The sequence below is a fragment of the Cyprinodon variegatus genome, unplaced genomic scaffold, assembly GCF_000732505.1.
Source record: "Cyprinodon variegatus isolate N-32 unplaced genomic scaffold, C_variegatus-1.0 Scaffold736, whole genome shotgun sequence".
Taxonomy (NCBI): domain Eukaryota; kingdom Metazoa; phylum Chordata; class Actinopteri; order Cyprinodontiformes; family Cyprinodontidae; genus Cyprinodon; species Cyprinodon variegatus.
The window spans coordinates 243,661-263,980 of NW_015151189.1; the positions used below are offsets into that span (position 1 = coordinate 243,661).

Here is a 20,320-nt window from a genome sequence, read left to right on the forward strand (position 1 = left end):
CAACCTGATTCATAGGAACCAGTTCCTATAGTTTGCTATATTATAAAGAAAATCAGAGTTGATTTATTTATTATGTTTTTTTTATCAATTAAACATCACACTGAATTTTATACAATCTTTTTTTATATATGAATTGAAATAAAATCTCACAAAGTTCGTTTAAGAAAGTATTTCTAGAACTGGCTGCTACCAAACAGGTTGGTGTTCCTGTGTTAAGATGCAGAAATACCAGTTTAACTGCATGATTACCAGAGGTGTCGAGTAACGAAGTACAACTACTTTGTTACTGTACTTAAGTACACTTTTTAGGTATCTATACTTTACTCCATTACTTATTTTTTTTCCTACTTCTGACTTCTACTCATTACATTTTCACACAAGTATCTGTAATTTTATATTCCTTACATTTTTAAAGCAAACATTACAAGTTACTCTTGGCTTCGGTTTTATGTTTATAAATATTTATTTCACATCATGTGTGCCATCCAATGCAGATCATTGGCGCCATCCACATCTAGTGAAAACTAGGGTAATTGGATGAGTCATATAACGCAAACACTCATTGGTTTGATAAAGGAAATCATCAGAAGCAAGCAGATGTGTTTTTCAAACTGCAAACGTGAATTGTCTATGCCATGCTACAATGTCGGATTCAGAAAAAGATGTCGAAATGTCTGAAAGGTCGGACACAGACGAGAGCGTATCAGGAGATGGAGACCAATAAGACCTCCCTCATCTTTGGCCTTATCTCAAAGAATTTTTCTAAATAGTTGAAAAATTAAGCTTTCAATTCATATAGTGGCATCTGGCTGTTTTTTTTAAAGGTTACTTTATACTTTTATACATTAAGTAGTTTTTGAAACACATACTTTTTCATTTTTACTTGAGTAAAGAGGTCAAGTTGAAACTTCAACTTTTACCAGAGTGTTTTTAAACAGCAGTTTCAATACTTCTACTTAAGTAACAAATGTGTGTACTTTTGACATCACTGCTGATTACACTCAGTGGGGTTTAACAAAGCACTCAACTTGTTTTTCCTTCAGCAATGATTTAATTCTTTGAGTAATATGATGAAACAGTTGGACTTCCACGCAGTAAAGTACACAGCACTACACAGCCTGAAACACAACCATAAAAACTTAAAAAAAAAAAAAAAAACAACAATAAAAAATAATGCTGGCAATAAATAGACTGATTTTCTTAAATTTATATTCAATACTCTTCTGTACAGATGGTCTTAATTTCAATACAATAACAGAGCAATATTCAGGAGAAGCAACACGGCAACACAGAGAGGCTGTAAACGTAAAAATGTACACACACGCACACAGAGTCAGCGACCATGCAGAGGATCCAGAGTATGCCTATATGAGGCGACGAATAATGAATACAGTACATCTTTCTCTTTTTACCTCCACAAGTAATTTCACACACACTCACACACTTGCACGTTCACCCACAGAGGATCACGGGGGGGAAAGCACATGATGTCTGGGAAAACACGGAGGTGGAATGTGTTCAGAGGTGGAGGAGTCGAGAGTTGGAGGGATCGGACAGGAGAGGTGTGAGCCTATTCTTCCAACGTGCGGAAGCCGTTCTGCATGTCCTCCAGCAGCTGTGCGTATTCTGCTTTAATCTTGGCCTCACCGTCCTTAACTGGGTCCTTTAAACACACAGACACTTCATTAAACGCTGCCATTTTGAAATTAAATAAATTAAAAGTCAAACATTTTCAATTAAGTTTATGCAAGAGTGATAATTTTCACCCAAATTCACCTTGAACTTCATAGAGCTAATCCTGTAGAGGATCTCTCCCATGTGCTCCCGGATCATGGCCCAGGTGATCTTGTTGTCGCTCTGGGCTGTGGTCTCCACCGCATGCCGGGCCATGTCATAGAAAGCTATAGTGTTGGACAGAATGCCCACCGTCTTGTAGAAGGGGCAAAACCTGAGGCCATCAGAAAAAGCTTCTTAAACTACATTCAGCTCAGGTTATTAAATCGAAAATTTTTAAAATCACAGAAATACGAAAACAGTGGCAATTTTATTTAAGCTGTGATGCTACGGTACCTGTCATATGGAGTGTAACCGTTCTGCTGCAGGAAGTCATCTTTAAGCAGTTTGGCCACTTCCAGCGTGATTTTATCGGTTTCTGCCAATGAGGCCTATCAATGGGAAGTTACATTTTTATTCATGCTGATTTATATCAGTCATCACAACAAGTGAAATACAAAATATATTTTGGTACCTTTCCAACAAGCTGTACGATCTCAGCCAGGTCTTCTTCCTCCTGCAGGATTTCCTTCGCTTTGGTACGCAGCGGCACAAACTCTGGGAAGTGCTTGTCGTAGTATTCGTCCAGAGCGCGAGTGTATTTGCTGTAGCTGATCAGCCAGTTGACAGACGGGAAGTGCTTCCTCTGAGCAAGCTTCTTATCCAGACCCCAGAACACCTGAGGAGGGGATGTGTTAATCACTTGAAGCCTTTACATCTGACAGAAGGGCTGCCTTTAATAGGTCCACAACTGGATGACAGTATATTTGCTTACCTGCACAATACCAAGAGTGGCTGAAGTAACAGGATCGGAGAAGTCACCACCAGGAGGCGATACACTGAGAACACAGCAGAAGGCTAATTCAACAACCATGTTCAACAAGTCACCATCTACATAAAAAAATGTCCCCAAGTCTCCTACACATTTTATATCTTAAAGAAAAATTCTCAACTTCCCAGAGCTCATTAATGTGTACTGCAAAATATAAAGAAAAAAAAAAATCATACTGATTTTGTAGGATGTGAACAGCAGATGGTGAAGACAGCAAAACAGAAACTGTGAGAAAGGAATTAATGAAAGAAAACAAGACAGAAAGAAAATAGAAAAAAACTAAAAAAATATTAAAGGACAGAAAGAAAGGGAATGCAAGGAAGGAGAGAATTGATGCAGGACACAACAGAAGGAAAGCAGGACGAGGAGGCAGGACAGTGCATGGGAATATGTGTATTTCCCACAATACGTATAGGCACAGCCCACCTCACAGGGTTCAACACAAATACATTATCTGTGACACACGCTAAGGTAAACCTTCTTTTACTTTTAGAAAGGAGAGCTTCAGTCATTAGCTGAATTTCTAAAATTTTGGTTTTTGTATTTCCTTTACAGAACGCTTTTTTCCCCAATTTGACCAGCGTTATTTAAATGCTCATCCATCATCTAATGATGTGTGCATGGTTGATGCCTGTTCGGATTAAGCACAGCCATCCCAACCTCCTTTTCCTACCCTGGACATGTTTTTATTGTTGAACTCCCCCTGAAAGCTAGGAAAAGATGGTAGATCACACAATTTAAAAGGTATTTGGATCGAGACAGTAAAAAAAACAAAAAAAAACAAAAGGAAGAAAGGAACCAGCAAGATGGAGAAACACAAGTAAAGAAGCAAAGACAAAAATTGTGACAGAGGTAAGACTATAAGATGGATCATAAGGAATAAAACAAGGTGTCAGAGAAGATAAAGAAGGACCAGGGAAGGCGGGATCCAACATTTAGATAATTGGATGCGGAAATGCAAATATATTTTCTTCCTCCCTAAACAGACAGATTCAAATCCCAACACAATGTGCAGGAAATCTGTGTCTCCCTCTAGTGACACAAAGGTGTACTCACGCTCCAACAATGCTGACACTGCCTTCCCTCTCAGGGTTGCCCAGACACTTCACTCTCCCTGCACGCTCGTAGAAGGAGGCGAGTCGGGCGCCCAGGTAGGCCGGGTATCCACTGTCTGAGGATGGGAAAAGTAGGTTATCATCCTCCTTTTCTTTTCTTATTTAGATCCAAATAAAGATCTATAAAAAGGAGCATTGTCTGCATCACAGCTCAGTTGGTTTAATTGTTCATAAATCGAAAGCAAGAGGCGTCAGAATTAAAATTGTGTAACAATATGAGACCAAAAACTGAAACAGCTGAAGTTCTTCCCCTTGTGATGCTTTTATACAGCAGATTCTACAGGGACGCATTCTTGGGCTTTAGTTGAGATCTTCCCTGAGAGGAAGTGAGACTTACAGTTTCATAAATTCAGAGAAATAGTGAAAGATGAGATTCATGTCATCAAAAATTGTTAGCTAGTGCTTCTCGTTTAAAAAACTAGAACACATTTTAATAGAAACATAGCTCTCAAACACAAGGGAAGAGAAGATGTCAGTCAAATATAAGTTAATCATCTGCAGAGTCTATTGTATTTTCAGTCTGCTTCTGTGCACGCTGCCCTGAATTTAGACTTTAGAAGGATTGTGAGGCATGTTGTGCCTCATTATATAAACAGAGCAAGATCTTTTCTTTACTATAAAACTTACCAGCAGGCATTTCTGCTAAACGCCCTGAAATCTCCCTGAGAGCTTCGGCCCAACGTGAGGTGGAGTCGGCCATCATGCTCACGTTGTATCCCATGTCTCTGAAGTACTCAGACAATGTGATCCCTGCAGAAACAAATGTATTCTGAGCTCAAAAGAACTATAAACATAAAAGTCAATGATTAGGGTTCTTGGTATTTAAAGTGTCAAGCAAAAGTATTACAACTACCTGAAATTTGTCATGTTAAAACCATCAAATTTCCCATATTTATGGAGAGTCACAGAACTTAGAATGAAATTTTCAAAAGGGAAAAAGCTATAAATTATATATTTTTTAAACATTTGACAAATAAGAACAATATCTCCACTCTTCCTCTATAGCAGGGGTAACCAATTAAAAATCAGTGGGGTCCGAATAAAGGAAATCATCAACCAGTAAAGGTCTGGACACATTTTTAATTATAGTCTGTTATTTATAAAGAATTTAACACTGAAATAAAATGAGGTTTTTATGCATCCATGTTATACATTGGATTTTTAAATGAAAAAAAAAAGAATTTTTTTTATATTTAATTTTAAATTAAGCGTTCATTTCCGCATGTTTGCTCCTGAATTTAAAAATAATGTCGCCCATGCGCTCCTTGTACTTAGAGGAAGTCGGAGCGGAGCAAGACGGGAGGGACAGCGGAGGCTATAGGCTTTGCTTTGCGCAGGAGGTCTGCAACGGAGCGGGGCAGAGCGGAGACTGATAATGTGGGATTTTAGGGTTAGACACTGTCGTCAGACAACATACAGTAATTTATAAATGTTTTAAATCAGGATGGGTCTGGATTAGCCAGCAGTTGGGTCCGGATCTGGACCGCGGTCCGCTAATCCGTGACCTCTGCTCTATAGTTACTTTATCTGTGACTAGCTTCTCTATCCTCACTAAGTTACAGCATTCCCACAGTATGATGCTGCACCACCACACACACAAACTTTGAAATCAATGTATGATGGCTTTCTTTCAAAAAATAATTGCAATTCTTGCATCAAATAATCATGGGTATCTTAGTGGTTACCTAAATCAGTTTGCAGAGGTGGACAGCCATGTCTCGGTTAGTCCACATTTATATCACTCTCAGATGATGAACATAGATCCGCTCTTTGAGGTGTTTAAAGCCCCTAACTCATCTGCTGTGTTCTTTGATCTAGTAAAGAGGCTGAATATAAATGCAGGCCAGACTTTAGATTTTTAATTAGAAATAAATCAAAGGTTTAGGTATTTCCATCCCCGATTAGATTTTTAATTAGAAATAAATCAAAGGTTTAGGTATTTCCATCCCCTCTGCAATCTGCTTCATGTAAGTCTATAACATTAAATACACTGAGGTTTATGGTTGGAGTGCGACCAGTGAGCTCAAAGGGAAATCAATACTCTCACGATTAAGTGGTATTTCTGGCTTCACCTGTGTAAATGGAGGCCTCTCTGGCAGCTACAGGCATGTTGGAGGTGTTTGCAACCAGTGCTGTTCTCTTCATGATGCTCTCCGTCTTTCCATCCACCTCCATCGTTAGCTGGTGACAGGTCAGCGCCGTCAGTTACATCCAGCTTTACTTTTACTTGCTTTAAAAACTGACACACGATAAAACCCCTGAGCTCACCTCTGGGAAGTCTCGCAGTACTTCTGACATCTCGTTACCACGCTCCCCGCAGCCTACGTAGATGATGACGTCGCTGTTAGAATACTTGGACAGCGACTGCGAGATGACGGTCTTTCCACAGCCGAAGGCTCCTGGGATGGCTGTGGTTCCTCCTTGCACACATCTTAACACAAAAAAAATGGAAAAGGGTTAAGAGAATCTTTTCCAAACATCTGAAAAGGAAAGCTCTGAGAGAGGATGTGAAGCTTACGGGAAAAGGGCGTCCAGTACCCTCTGTCCGGTCAGCAGTGGGTGATTTGCAGGCAGCTTCTCTGTGACAGGTCTTACCTGTCTGACAGGCCACACCTGCACCATGGTAAACTTCTCCTTCACGCCCTCGAACTCCAGCTCCATCACCACATCCTAAGACAGCGAGAAAGTAGTTTGAATAGCTTAGCTCCACGGATGCTTGGTGAAAACTCCCTTAGGACTGGATGCGCCCAACTTACAGAGATGTCATAGCTTCCAGGTGGAGCCACATAGGTCACTGTGCCTCTGTTCTTCGGGGGGAGCATTATTTTGTGCTTAATGAGGGAGTTCTCATAGACCATTCCATAGATGTCTCCTCCTGTGATATGACTGCCGACCTAATTATAACAAAATGGCAGATCAATACAGCACAGATGCCTTAGCTGAAGAACATGCGGAAGAATCTTTACCCGCAGGCTCTTGCTTGGGGAAAACTCCCATTTCAGGTCTCGGTTGAGGGCACCTATGTTGACTCCTCTGGGGATATAGATGCTTTTTGTCATGTCATTGATGTCTTTTAAAGGTCGCTGGATACCATCAAAGATCGACCCCATGATCCCTGGACCCAACTCGACAGAGAGAGGCTTTCCTGTCCGCAGTACGGGGTCTCCCACTGAAACACCGGCTGAATTCACGCTCAGGAAAACCCACCGAGAATGACAAAGAGTGGTCGTCTCCAAAAAGAGCTAATCTATTTAAACCAAACTAAAATAGCTGTGACATTCTGATATCCCTAGAATAGATGGATGCCTGTAAAATATAAGGATACACGTCTCCTCATAGACCTGGATGGTGGCCATGTCTCCCTCCAGCCTGATGATCTCCCCCACCAGCTCACAGTGACCAACACGGACAAGCTCATACATGGCTGCTCCTGCCATGGCCGTGGCTGTCACCACTGGGGAAAATTGTAAAAAAAGAATTACGATGAAATCACATCTTTATATGAAATATATATTAAATTACCTCCTTACAAAAAAAAATAAGTCTAAAGAGTCTAAACTGTATTTTAGAAGTATGACATGGCATTATTGAAGAACCAAAGTTGATTGAAAGACAAAAACAAAACATGTCAGAGGTTGGCTTGTTTCATGAATTTACTCTGATGCAATTTTTTTTTAAATATGAATTCAAACAGTCAAAAAAAAATTAAAATAAGAGCAGGTTAGGATGAGTAAGAAATGGAGCCTCAATGGTTTTCTTTGAGTAATTGTGCTAAGTCAACTGTATATCCGACAAAGAGACAGATCTTGCACAGTTTGATTAAGATCTAATAGCTGCAACTAAACTAAGCAACTTTTTCAGGGTCAAAGAGCATTAATCTGAGAAGCAGCTCACAATAACTCTGGAGGAGCTGCAGAGGTCAAAAGTTTAGGTGTGAAAACTTTACTCAACAACAGTTGGTTACTCTCTTTAAAATGTGGCCTTAACAGAAGAATGATGGAAAGAAAATCATAAGGTTGAGTTAAGGTTTTCCCCAGGCCCTGTGGGAAACACTGTTAGCATTTTATGGGCTACATCTGGTAGGGGCTTCCAACAGTGAGACCAGGAACATGCAGTCAGAGCTACCAAGTAATAAGTCTCATCTGTTATATAGCAAGACTTTGATGTCCATGTATGGTTTCCATTCAATTTAACTGATCTGGACCAACAGAGGCAAAAACAACCAATAAATAAGTATAAAATTCTTAAATTAAGTGCATTTACCCTTAATTTGTGTAGGTAAAGAAGATGGTTTGACAATGGTATTAGTTTTTTGCACTTGAAATAAGACAATGCTATTGTTTTTTTTTCTTCTTATTTTAAGTGTAAATTTTCCTGTTCCATAGGTAAAGTGTTTCACTTACCTCCTCAAATTAAGAAAAAAACGCACTTATTTTTCCTTAAATAGAAGACTTTAATTTCACTGTATGATCTGGTTGAATTGTCTCTGTATAAAGTGGCTCGAGATAACGTGTTTTGAATATAAATAAACTGAACTGAATAATGTTAAGAAAAAATTAATTATTTATATGAAAATTTTTTGTAGTATATGAAAACAAATAAGAAGTGTTTAATTTGAAATTTTATGTTGATAAAGTCAGGTGTGAATATGTAGGCTCGTGGTGGCCCACCTGGTCCAGAGACGCCATGAACATATCCAAACTGGCTCTCTCGCTCCTCATCCCTGATTCTGGGCAGCTTGGACAAGTCCATCTTCACTGGTTAGTATCCTGACCAGAAAAAGAAAGAAAAAAAGAACACATTTGAGATGCAATGACTAATTTGTTTATTTCAATTAATTCAACAAAAACTAAAACAGATACTGAATATTTCTCCTTTAATGTCACCATTCATCTGAATAAATCAGCTTTCAAAAGACCAAATACATATATATTCACTGAGAATAAAAATTTCCTAAACAAATATAGCAAAACATTTGTGGTTAAATCCTTTGCTGCACAAACTGTTCAGCTCAGGCAGCAGCAGCCCAAGCTGTCAGCGGTCGTGACAAACCCATCCCCCAATGCAGCCGACTCCACTGTTAACTTAAAAAAAAGCAGCTTAAAAAGAACCCAATGTTTTAATTAGTTCTTCTTAAATAAGGTAAACATAATAAAGATAATGCAGCTTTAGGCACCCGCTATTTCTTGTTCCCCTTGTGTCCTTTTATGCCCTTCTTACTGATGTACACATCTCTCTTCCTGCTTACGCCTGGCTGCTCCTAACCATCTGGGAATGAGTGAAGCAGCGCCCCCAACAGACCAACAGGAGAACTGCAAGAATCAAAGCTAGGGAGACGCTGCTTCTCTGATATATTTCAGTCTAAATCAAACTGCCTCCAAAAAAATAAATATAGAGGTATTAGTCAAGGGAATTTTGTGTAAATGGAAGTGAATATACCTGGATAAATCTACGGATACGTGTCAGAGTCAGTCTAGATGTTAAAAGATCTCTTAGTGTACAATTTGACGAACTTCTGTCTTTTCAACTATCACTACAGCATCTGCTTCAATTAAAACAAAACTGCGTAAACATACCGTATTCTGTCATTTGATCAGTTTTTTCTATTCTATCATCTGATCTGTTTTTTTTCTCAACCCAAAAAAATTTCTAAAGCACAAAAAGAAGATACAAACATAAATAAAAAACACCATTGCAATGGTGACAGCAATATTCCACACACACAATAAAAAAAAAAAAAAACTACATGAAATCAGATCAATGCTTTTAGATATCTAGGCTAGATGTAATTCAAATTGAACATCAAAAGAGAAAAGAAAGGGGATTTAAATGATTTTGACTGATTATTGATGGTACCAGTTTAGCAAAATGCTAACTTTCACACAAAACCTTATCTTTAGTTTATAAAGGAATGGAGTAAATAAAATAAAAGGTTGTCAGATGAGAACAAGCAGATGGCTTGACCACAGACGGTGTTACTACAGTCGGCTCAGAACGCAGAAGTGAGTTTAACAATCATACTGGCGTGGGGGAAGTTTTGTTGGCACAACTTAGTACTAAATACTCATCAATAAAAACTCAGTAAACCCAATATTGCTGACCATGTTTTTTTCCCCCTTTCTGACTATGGCGTACCCATCCTGGTTACTTCCACCATGTCACAAAGCTTCAATCATCTTAAACTGACTCAATAAACATAAAAAATTAGCTACCTGAGGCCACCCAAGTTGGATGGGATGAGTTGGAAAGGACATTTGGATCACTAATGTGCTGCCGACAGAAATGTCAGGAATCTTTGAGGAATTCAAATTTAACTTTTAGATGAAGAACTAAAGCAGTCCCAAAGAAGGAAAAAGAGGATCCAAGCCAGAACATGTGGCTGAAAACTCTATATATGAGTACATTATAACCCAAGTTTGATCATTGCTTATGGTTTGGTCTTGCTTCTGAAAAAATATTTTTCAAACTCAAATTCACTTTGTAGCTAAACTTTATTATCACTATAGGGCATATGATAAAGTCAAATGTCTGTGTTTAAAGCCCTTTTAAGCAATGGCACAGACTTCATAATAAGCTTTCTACAGCAGCTTACTGCTCACCTCACCAATTTTATAAATATGATGTGAATTGTAATACGACACTTCAAAATAAAACTATTTTCTCCTAACCTTAGGTGCATGATCTAAGAACTGAGACTTTAACCTCTACTTGGTCATATGACTCTGGCACATGACTGCCTTTCCACACTCTTTTTAGGAAGTGGAAAATGAGCAAAAAGACTAAACTGGGAAGTCAACAATTTAGGCTGTGTGGAAACTCTGGGGAAGCTTTACCACCTGACAGCAGCTGATCCACAGAAGATGGATAAGAACTGATTGAAAAAAAGAGGGAGAAAGTGTCCCAATGTCTGATTTTACATAGGAAACCTCTTGTTCATCAAATAGAGATCAATTTAGTTTGTTGTTTTATGTTTTTTTCTTATGCAGAAGTCAAAGGACTAGCCTCATATGTTACATATATGTGATATGGTCACCCAGAACATTTTACGTGCTAATGTTAACTTCAAAAGCAAGTAAATGTTTTAAGCTAGCCCATATGTAAACAGAAGCAGTTTTAATACCTAAAAAAAGAGCAGTGACTGTCTGATGATGTGTTTCTAGCTTAAATATGAGATTTAATCCAGACTTTAGCAGCCAGGCAGGTTTTGAATCAAAATGATAAACTATCTAGATGTATCTCAAGTACAAGGAGTCTGAAATCCGGTTGAGAAATCAAATATAAGGATATATGAAATTTATTTAAACAGAAAAGCCCATTTAAGCAGGTCTGTAACCATAATTCAGTTTCATATAAAATAATAGCAGGATGCCTCTTTAGGCCTGGTTTTAAAAAAATGCTGCCTCTACCGTTTTTTCGATACAGCTAGGCGGTTTTATTTTAATGCCTCGCGCACCGAAACATTTTCTGTTTTGAATGACGAACCCAAGGAAATGAAGATAAATATAAATATATTTACCGTCCGGTCGTGAAGAGGATTTTTAGTGTCTTGCCTCAAAGGAGAGAAGCTCGCTAGTGCGGTGAGTGACAGCAAGCGGAGGTCAGCTGACTTCATTCACTCGTCGTTCGTTTTTTTTTTTTTTTACTGCAAGGCCCTGGTAACTATCGCCATTTTGGATCCACCCCCTGTACCAACGGTGGGAATTTCGTATATTTTTTAGGATTCAGAATGTTTGGCTCAATTCACATGGAATCTTGATATCTTCACAAATTTACGTACATTTTGTCTCACATTTGTCTTTTATTTTGTACCTTTCTGACGCTACAGTTACCATACATAATGTTTTGAAAAACAACAAAAATTACCGAGACAAAACTGTACTCCATTATTTAGAAGCTGACTACGATAGTTCATTTAATGAGCTGGATCATCTAGCTGGCTCGGTCATGAACGGAAAACCAATAGGTTACGTTTTAAAGGGCAAATGCTAATTTCTTCAAATGGTTTCACATCATACATTATAATTAGAATTTTCAAAGTCAGAATAACGAGTTTCAAAAATATAACTAAGGCGTACAAAATCGATCCAAAAAGTATGCTATAAATTCATTTCTATTTCTAATTTTGAAATCCACAATAGAAATGTGGGATCTTAAAAGTCTCGATTTTGACATTGAAATACTTAACTAAGTTTTCCTTTTTATTTTAAATGTTACATAAAATATTTTAATATTCCCTTTTTGTGTGTCTTGATTCCTGTAAATCTTGCCTTTACCCTGGTTTTGGACTTGTAGGCTTGTTTTGGTTGGACCTCTTTAACAAAAAAAAAAATACTAACTCTAGGTTTAATATTTCACCCAAGTCACTTTTAGCTAATATCTGTATTATACAGCCTCGTTTATCGCCGTTTCATTGTAACATGTTATTCAGTAAGGATCAGCCTAACAGACATTACTCAGGGCATACAGCCCGTGGTGACGCCATGGGTTCAGGGTTGACAGGCTGCCGTGCTAGCGTGTGGCGGCTAAGCTAACGGCAACCGTCGCTACATGTGGAGGGTAGAACGGGAGGCATTCCTGTCCCTGTATCATTTCAATTTCTTCATATTTACTCCTAAGCAACCATTACGTCAAGGCTAATCTCAAACAGGGATATTATTTGTGTAAAATGAAAGGGTGAGTCCAAGCTTTTTGAGCCACGAATATGTAGCTTAGCACGACCAAAGTTTTTCATGCCTGTTTTTTTTTTTTCTTTAAAAGGGAGGCGGGCATGGGGACCGACGAAGCAAACTGATAAAATGATTCTGTTCAGGTCTATAATGTGGGGGACATGGGCAACTGTAGAGTTAATGAAACATTTTTTGTCGTGTTTTTTCTTTTATCTTAAGCCGCTTTTCGGTTCACTTGCATTGCTAACATGCTAAGCTAACCAGTTAGTGCTACTAGTGGGAGGCTGAGTCAGTAAAGCTTCAAAAACAGAGCTAAGCTAAAAAGGCAGTGCTTGATTATTGGATGATTTCTAAGTATTATGGAAAATTCATAACGTATTCTGTCAAATCAGAAACTAAATAATGAAAAATGTGTGTACATAGTCTGCGTATTTTAGTTGAAACTTGTCGGTATGTTAGGTCAACTTCAGCTTTCTAAGTGTAACTTGATCTGTCAAAGTAACTGCGGTATGAAGTTTTTATTTATAGCCATTCATTGTGTTATTTGTGGCCAAGATCTTATATAATTTAAGGAGAAATAACGCTAGACTCTGAAGAGTATAACTTTTTTTTTTACTGTACATTCCTGTGAATAACACACGTGATCAGGAGCCCTTTCTAGATGTCCAGAGGTCCTATAAATACTACACAAGAACTCTGACAGAGATAAAGCAGAGAGTTCAGGGTCCCCTACTCTTAAAATAAATCTAACAAGTTTGATTTTAACTCTTCATAGATGTTTCTCATTAAACAATTTAACCTCAATTAAGATGGAATTTGTCATCTGCAATGTCTTATCTTGCAGTTTAGTTGTAAATGAAGTTAAAACCCAAAGCTCCATTCCACATGTGCTTCTGTTGACATCGCATAAAGCAGCAGCTCAGTGTGCTGTTCCTTTCTTTAAGAGTTTTAAATAAAATTCTCAAAAAAAAAAATTCTATTCGTATTTTATAATTCATTATACACCTGCTAGGTGTATGGTTCTTAGAAAATCATAGGTACTCACAATTATGAAATGAGCTGAGCTGAATCATCTTTTTGTAAATGTATCTCTTGCAGAGTTGGTCTGAAAAGCAAAGTAAGACACAATCCTACTACATTGGTGCCCCTCTTGTCAGCTATTTAACCGTTTTGCTCTTGTTCCAGTAGCCGGATCGAGCTGGGGGATGTTACGCCTCACAACATTAAGCAGCTGAAACGTCTGAATCAAGTCATCTTCCCTGTCAGCTACAACGACAAATTTTACAAAGATGTACTGGAGGTTGGAGAGCTTGCAAAGCTAGGTAAGATGAGTTTTAATGCTTTTGCTAATAGCATCTAAACGAAATTGACATACATAAATAATAAACTAAAGAAAAATAAAACTTCAAGGGACTGTGCCATGAAAAAGAAAACTTATATAAAAGGAGTAAAGAATTCTTAAAATAAATGTTTTTGCCATGCACTTGAACAGCTAATTAAATGTATCTGTTACTGAATAAGCATTTTGGATCATAAAGGTATAGAGGACGATCTTTTATTTCCGAGTGGATCATCTAAATAAGTGGTCCTCCTAATTGTCATTCGCTTTGGTGATATATTTATGCAAGGCCGTCCTTCATCCTCGTTCCCATTTTCACTTACCGGTGGGGAGTCTGACATAGTGGAAAAATTGCAAATCTTCTTTTGGAAAGTAAGCTTGTATGAGTGATGCAAACAGCAACTTTTAAACTGAGCATGCACAAGAAGAAATGGGCTCCTTAATGTTCTTGCTTGTGTTTAATAGAGCTGCGTGAAGCAGATTTTTTTGACATAGGTGGGGTGTCAGCTTCACACAGCTGTTTAATCAGCGTTCCATCTTGGGAGCAGGTACAGGGTTGTGTATTTGCATTTCTTTCTTTCAAGTGGAGCAGTGCATCATTTAAAAAAATTCACGAAAATCCTCCACTATACCACTATAAGTGTTTCAAGCTTTTATTTCTTGTAAATTGAATGATAGTGAACTAAAGATCATGTAAAATGCTCTGCATATCTAGAACCAGAACTAAACATGGAGAAGCAGCATTTAGTTCCTATGCTCCACTTATCTGGAACAAACTTCCAGAAAACTGTAAAAGTGCGGAAAGCCTCAGTTCCTTTAAATCAAGACTAAAAACACATTTGTTTAGGATTGCCTTCGACTGTTCTAGTTAAAAAGTTCAACTGAAACATCATTAGTTCAACTTTTTTTATTTTTCCTTAGTCCAAATGTTTTTAATGTTCTTTTTTGTGTCTGCATTTTTTATTTAATTTTATTTTTTCCTACTTGCATTGATTCTGTTTTATTTTCCTATATTTTAATCAAGTAAAGCACTTGGCATTGTCTTTGTACTGAATTGTGCTACACAAATAAATTTGCCTTGCCTTGCCTCAGTAACACAATTGTCAATGAATTGGCTTAGAGTACCTTTGGAAAAGTGAACAACTCTAAAATTTTGCCTGAAATTGAAATCTTCTTTTATGTCCCTCAAATTTCACTTTTGACTTCAAACATGTTGATTCTCTTCCTCCAGACTGTGCGAACCAAATGAACAACAGAATTGAGTTTGTTTTGAACAGACGTGTGGATCATTGAACAACATACCAGTTATTTTTCTCCCCATATCTGGTAGAGTACTTTTTTCCATATGCAGGGTTCCTCATCTTGACTTCAGCTTCAGTCCACTCCTCATGACGCAGCCCTAAAAAAATATTTGCAGATTTTGCTTGAAGATCCTATTAAGGTTGTGGCAACCCTTGACATTGGTGTATTTCTTCTATTACCACACCTTTTCCTTCCACTCTTCTTCCTATAAAAATTTTGGATACAGCACTTGGTGAACAACCAGCTTTTTAGCAATGACCTCGGTTGCCCCTTGTAAAGACTACCTCTTCTGGATATGTCCAGTCAGCTGCCTTTAGCGTGATTCTGTACTGTCTACTGCCTAAGATTCAGTAAACATTGTGAAGATGTAAAGTTAACTAGGTAATTTTGTCTTGCAGCATACTTCAATGACATTGCAGTGGGGGCTGTGTGCTGCAGAGTGGATCACTCTCAGAACCAGAAGAGGCTGTATATCATGACACTGGGTTGTCTAGCACCCTACCGTAGACTTGGAATCGGTAAGCTGCTCCATTCGTATGTAAATAATGTGGTACTATTTGATTTTCTCTGTATTTTATGTGAGTTTAAACTTTTGTTTTTTAAATATATGTTAGGTACAAAGATGCTGAACCATGTGCTAAACATATGTGAGAAGGATGGCACTTTTGACAACATTTACCTGTGAGTGTCTACAGGAATAGTTGTTTTTAATGTATGACATGTTAGTTTTGAAAGACGATTTTCAAAAAGGTGATTTAAATGTATATTATTTTGTTGTTGTTGGTTTGTTTATTTATTACTTTTCATATAAGTGAGTCAGTCTTAGGATCAAATTAGATTTTTCAGTTGCAGACATTGTCAATTGCTTACAAGCGTTAAGGTGTAAGAAGTACATATTATGCATTTCTTAAAACTTTTTAGTTTTTATGCTTTAAGCAACTGATATCCTAAAATGTCATGTAGTTTGTAGGTTAAAAAGAACAGTCAGAGTCAGAATGTTTGCTTTTTAGCAGGGATGTAAATCTACATCCTTATAAAATAGAAAAGAACTTTATTGAACTTATCTTTATGCCTGTTCCTTCAAATGATCTAATGGCTTTTTTCTCATTCTACAGTCATGTGCAGATCAGTAACGAGTCAGCTATCGACTTTTACCAGAAGTTTGGCTTTGAGATTATCGAGACAAAAAAGAATTACTACAAGAGGATAGAACCTGCAGATGCCCATGTGTTGCAGAAGAGTCTGCGCAGCCCATGTGCGCCACCCAGTGGAGAGCTTCAGAAAGTAGAGTAGGGGCACACAGCTTTTTTTTTGAGGGGGGGGAAGAGAAGCACATGTGCCCATCCACACAGAAACAGAACTGTGACAGATGCCCAAGGTCAACACATTCATCAGTTTCTTCAAAAGGACGCTAGAAAGACAAAACAGTTTTCCAGTATAAAAAAAATGCTGCATTTATTTTGCAAAGTTTTTTTTTTTCTTCTGCATATTTTATTGTTCCCTTTATTACATTTGGTTATATGAAAAATGGCAGAAAGCTCTGTACCCAACGAATTGGTTTGTCAAGGTGAAAAAGCTTGCATTGAACAGACGGGGAGAGTGTGGTGAGGTGGTTGGTGTTCTGTTTTCAAACCTTACCATTTGTTTTAGAGTTGTTTGTTATGCGGTGACCAAACCTTATGGGGACATATCTATATTTTGGAGGAAAAGGAAGCAGTTTGAAAGACCATGCCCCTTGGCTGGTGAATTTGGAGTGTTAGCTGGAGCTGATCCATTGAACAGACAAGACTTTTTTCTTTCTGGGAAGTTGGAGAGACCAGTTTGTCGATGCGTCCAAATGGGAGAAGCAGAAATGTTTTCCCACGGTACTGACACGACGGAGTCTGAAAAGTTTGGTTGTGGTCGAATTTGTTGGCACCACTCTTAATTTCCAGAGAACCTCTTTTTAATTTAACTCCCCTGAAATGTTATTTTTATTTTTCAGTCTTACACGGCAAACGGTTCAGAGGTTCCCCTGGGTTTACGATTAACAGAGAGAAATATCTTGTGTGTGGGGGAACTGAAGGAGAAGTTGCAGTATTGAAGTGGTTCAGGAATCTGACATGAATATTTAGGGGGTGTATTGATATAGATTGATTGGCTTAAATTGATTTAATTTGAGAATAATTTGCTTAAGGTGGGTAAGTATTCATTTCTTAATCACCTTTAGCTCCCTATGTAGCGACCTTTCAAATAACTTCATCAGGAAGCTTTTGTTATTGCACCCATATGAGGTTTTCATGCCGTTCTGACGGTTTAACCCAGAAGAAGCTCTGACCCCTCTGCATGCAATGAGAGTTGTTCTCTCTACTGTAGTATACGCATGTTTTTGCTTTCTTTGAAGAATTTTATCTTTTCTGGAGCTCTATATTGTAAGACTTTTTAACATCTAAATAAAGGAATTACTATTTGCAGTAAAGGTTGTCTGGGTTTGGTTGATTTCAGCTGCTGTTGAAATAAGTTTCAACTCACAATAATCTAAAGGTAAGACCAAAAGCATATATACTGCTTACATTTTTACATGTTTAGCTGTCACACTAACACAAAACATGTAAACACATTGCATAAACCAACAGTAATTCATATTAAAGTGGAAAGAAATGTTATGGTTTTAAATATTTTCCCTAAAATTAAAAAAAAAAAATTGTGTGGGTTTTAAATCAGTCCCTCTTTAACTCAATACCACTGAATAAAAGCCATTACAGCTATGCTCCTGCTAGGTGGTTAAAAATCTTATTTAAAAACAAGCTAGAGGCTTGAAGGGAGTTCAGACAGACCCAAACCGTAAACATATATGCTATAGAGTTACTTGCACGCATTTCTATTAAATGCTTACAAGAGCCTGCATGAGCCCATTTATTCTTGTGACGCTCTATTTAAAAGTTGCTGTTTGCATCACTCATACAAGCTTACTTCCAAAAGAAGATTTGCAATCATTCCACTGTTGGACTCACCACCGGTAAGTGAAAATGGGGATGAGCAGATAGGACGGCCTTATGTAAACATCTCCAGAATGATTGACAATTAGGAGGACCACCATCTAAATAGATCATCCACCTGGAAAAAGAACATCCTCCACTATATCTTTAACAGTAAATATGACACTCATTTCCTGGGGAATTAAGGTGTGATTGATAACTTTCTTTCCACATTCATGAAGGCTCTGCTCTTCCATATATTAGAGATGTTATATATTATTGTCCAATAAGAGCACTTAGCTCCTAAAAACCATCTTTTTTTGTTGTCTTGAGTCCTTCAACGTAGAACAGGCCAGAGATTGGAGCGTCCTACACAAACTACGTGGACTCAGCTGTTGACCTTAAAAGTTAAGAATTTTTTTTTTTCTAAAAAACTTTTACAGAAACTTTTTTACATTTTTAAATAAATTATTTACAACTTTATTTTTGTTTTAGTTTTTTGATCTTGCTTGATTGCAATTTAAAATTAAAAGTGCTATATAAACATTTGAAATTTAAAAGTTGATGTTGCAAATGTACTCTAGTTTTTATACAGTGTGAGCTTGCTTTCAAAAAGTGCAAAACACCTAAAGACGCAAGACAAAATCCTTGAAGCTGGTTCTAAAAGGTATTGAATTGAGAGAGTCAACTGCAAATATATGATAGGCTTTTAGATTTTCAATTGTTTTAATAATTCAAATGTAATATTTCTCAATTGTTTTAATAATTCAAATGTAATATTTCTCTTTTTATTTGACTAGACTCTTCAGCTTTCAGTTCAGTTTATTTATATAGAGCCAATTCACAACACATTAAGGCACTTTACAGTTCAACAGATCATACAGTCAAACTGATTCAAAGTTTTCTATCTAAGGAAACCAGTTGAATGCATCGACCCTTGTTTTTTACTTGCCTACTATTACAAAACCCAAATAAAATTACCTTAAGGTTTTTCATTTGAAAAAAAAGCAATAAGTAACTTTGCAAAGCACTGTTTACCTTTGTCACAAAACACATTTGTCTTTTATGAATTCTGAAATAAGAGTCTTTGAACTTTCTACATCTTTTTTAGAATTTGACTTAAACTTCATAAATGTTTTCTTGAAAAATTTCAATTCTTTATGATACTATTATAATACTCTTAAGGTTTTTAATATCCATCCTCTTCTGATTATCTGGGGTCGGGTCACGGGGGGGGAAGCATCTTCATTGGGAGACCCATACGTCCCTCTCCACAGCTACTGTTTTGAAACTGACATAATAAACACTGATTATACACATCTTTGGAGGGTGTAACTGAACTTTCTAAAGATATACATTAAAAGAAGTAGGTGTAATACTTTGATAGCAGTGTAAAAAAAAAAAATCTGATTAAAATATTCTTCTATCAGGACTTTTTTTATACTTATATCACTGTTATAAGTATATAAAAAAAATTTAACCAAAATTAAAGAAAATAAATGATTTATCTTTGACCACTGAGCAGAGGCATAGCCAGAAAATGTTTATAAGGGTGGCCAGACAATAATCAATGTATACTGAGGGGTGACCGAAAGCGGATCGGCACCAGAACCTCAGGTTCAATCTACACTATTGCAACAGGAACAAGCACAACGTCCACATTTCTAAATAAAGACAAACTATAGTTTCCTACAGCCTTTGCTAACAAATAGATGCAAATATTTAAACATCCTTCTAGATAAAAGGTGTAGTGGATAAAATTTTTTGAGGTTTGAGTTCTGGAGTGAACATCTTTTCCATCGTCATTACCTACCTACTTTTAACAATATCATTCTACATTAAATTGACATTACAAGTACTAATATCTTTATAAATTGATAATTTAATAGTTTTTTTTTAGAATAGTTATTTACAGTATCTATTATTATACTGAAGACTCTTAGATGACTTGCAGAGGCATAATTTTCTCTTTACGGCATATAACACAAAATCTAGTTCTGAAAGAGCATGAATTCTGTACTAATCCTCTCTAATAATGGTACATTAATGTGCATCATTAACCAAAGTGTTTTTGTTGTCAAGTAATTGTTAATATATATAAAATTAAAATGTTTTGAATATTCTACTTGAGAGAAAAAATGGTGGGGGTGACCACAGGGGTGAGCAAGGCCACCCCTGGCCCGCCATGTAGCTTCGCCCCTGCCATGGAGGTAGGAATAATACAAAACTAGTGAAGCCGCATTCTGCACAGACTGCTGTGAAGAGGCGTTCCGTTTTCCCATTGGTGGATTCCCCTTACACTCATGATCCTATTGGCTGGTCTGCCGGAGGCACCG

At 37.3% G+C, this 20,320-nt stretch overlaps 2 protein-coding genes across 4 annotated transcripts; one reads left to right on the forward strand and one right to left on the reverse strand.

Annotated features, from left to right (window-relative positions):
• Positions 1-1,048: 1,048 nt before the first annotated feature.
• On the reverse strand, positions 1,049-11,372 carry atp6v1a (ATPase, H+ transporting, lysosomal 70kDa, V1 subunit A). Of its 2 annotated transcripts, none has more exons than XM_015395303.1 (15): positions 11,237-11,372; positions 8,391-8,489; positions 7,046-7,174; positions 6,687-6,901; positions 6,477-6,614; positions 6,239-6,390; positions 5,989-6,151; positions 5,793-5,901; positions 4,348-4,470; positions 3,662-3,776; positions 2,549-2,612; positions 2,249-2,452; positions 2,071-2,165; positions 1,777-1,948; positions 1,049-1,663 (listed from the first exon to the last, which is right to left on the reverse strand). In XM_015395303.1, exons 2-15 carry the CDS (start codon positions 8,470-8,472, stop codon positions 1,571-1,573), a joined length of 1,854 nt encoding a protein of 617 aa, XP_015250789.1. In that variant the 5' UTR covers positions 8,473-8,489; positions 11,237-11,372; the 3' UTR covers positions 1,049-1,570. The 2 variants fall into 2 exon arrangements, with proteins under 2 accessions (XP_015250789.1, XP_015250790.1); XM_015395304.1 differs by lacking the exon at positions 11,237-11,372 and adding an exon at positions 8,897-8,912.
• An 833-nt stretch (positions 11,373-12,205) lies between these two features.
• Positions 12,206-17,479, forward strand: naa50 (N(alpha)-acetyltransferase 50, NatE catalytic subunit). 2 transcript variants are annotated; one of them, XM_015395323.1, is made up of 5 exons: positions 12,206-12,393; positions 13,572-13,708; positions 15,426-15,545; positions 15,642-15,708; positions 16,143-17,479. In XM_015395323.1, the coding sequence occupies exons 1-5, from the start codon at positions 12,386-12,388 to the stop codon at positions 16,318-16,320; spliced, it is 510 nt and encodes a 169-aa protein (XP_015250809.1). In that variant the 5' UTR covers positions 12,206-12,385; the 3' UTR covers positions 16,321-17,479. The 2 variants fall into 2 exon arrangements, with proteins under 2 accessions (XP_015250809.1, XP_015250810.1); XM_015395324.1 differs by having other exon boundaries at positions 12,212-12,393; positions 13,575-13,708.
• The last annotated feature ends 2,841 nt before the right edge of the window (positions 17,480-20,320 follow it).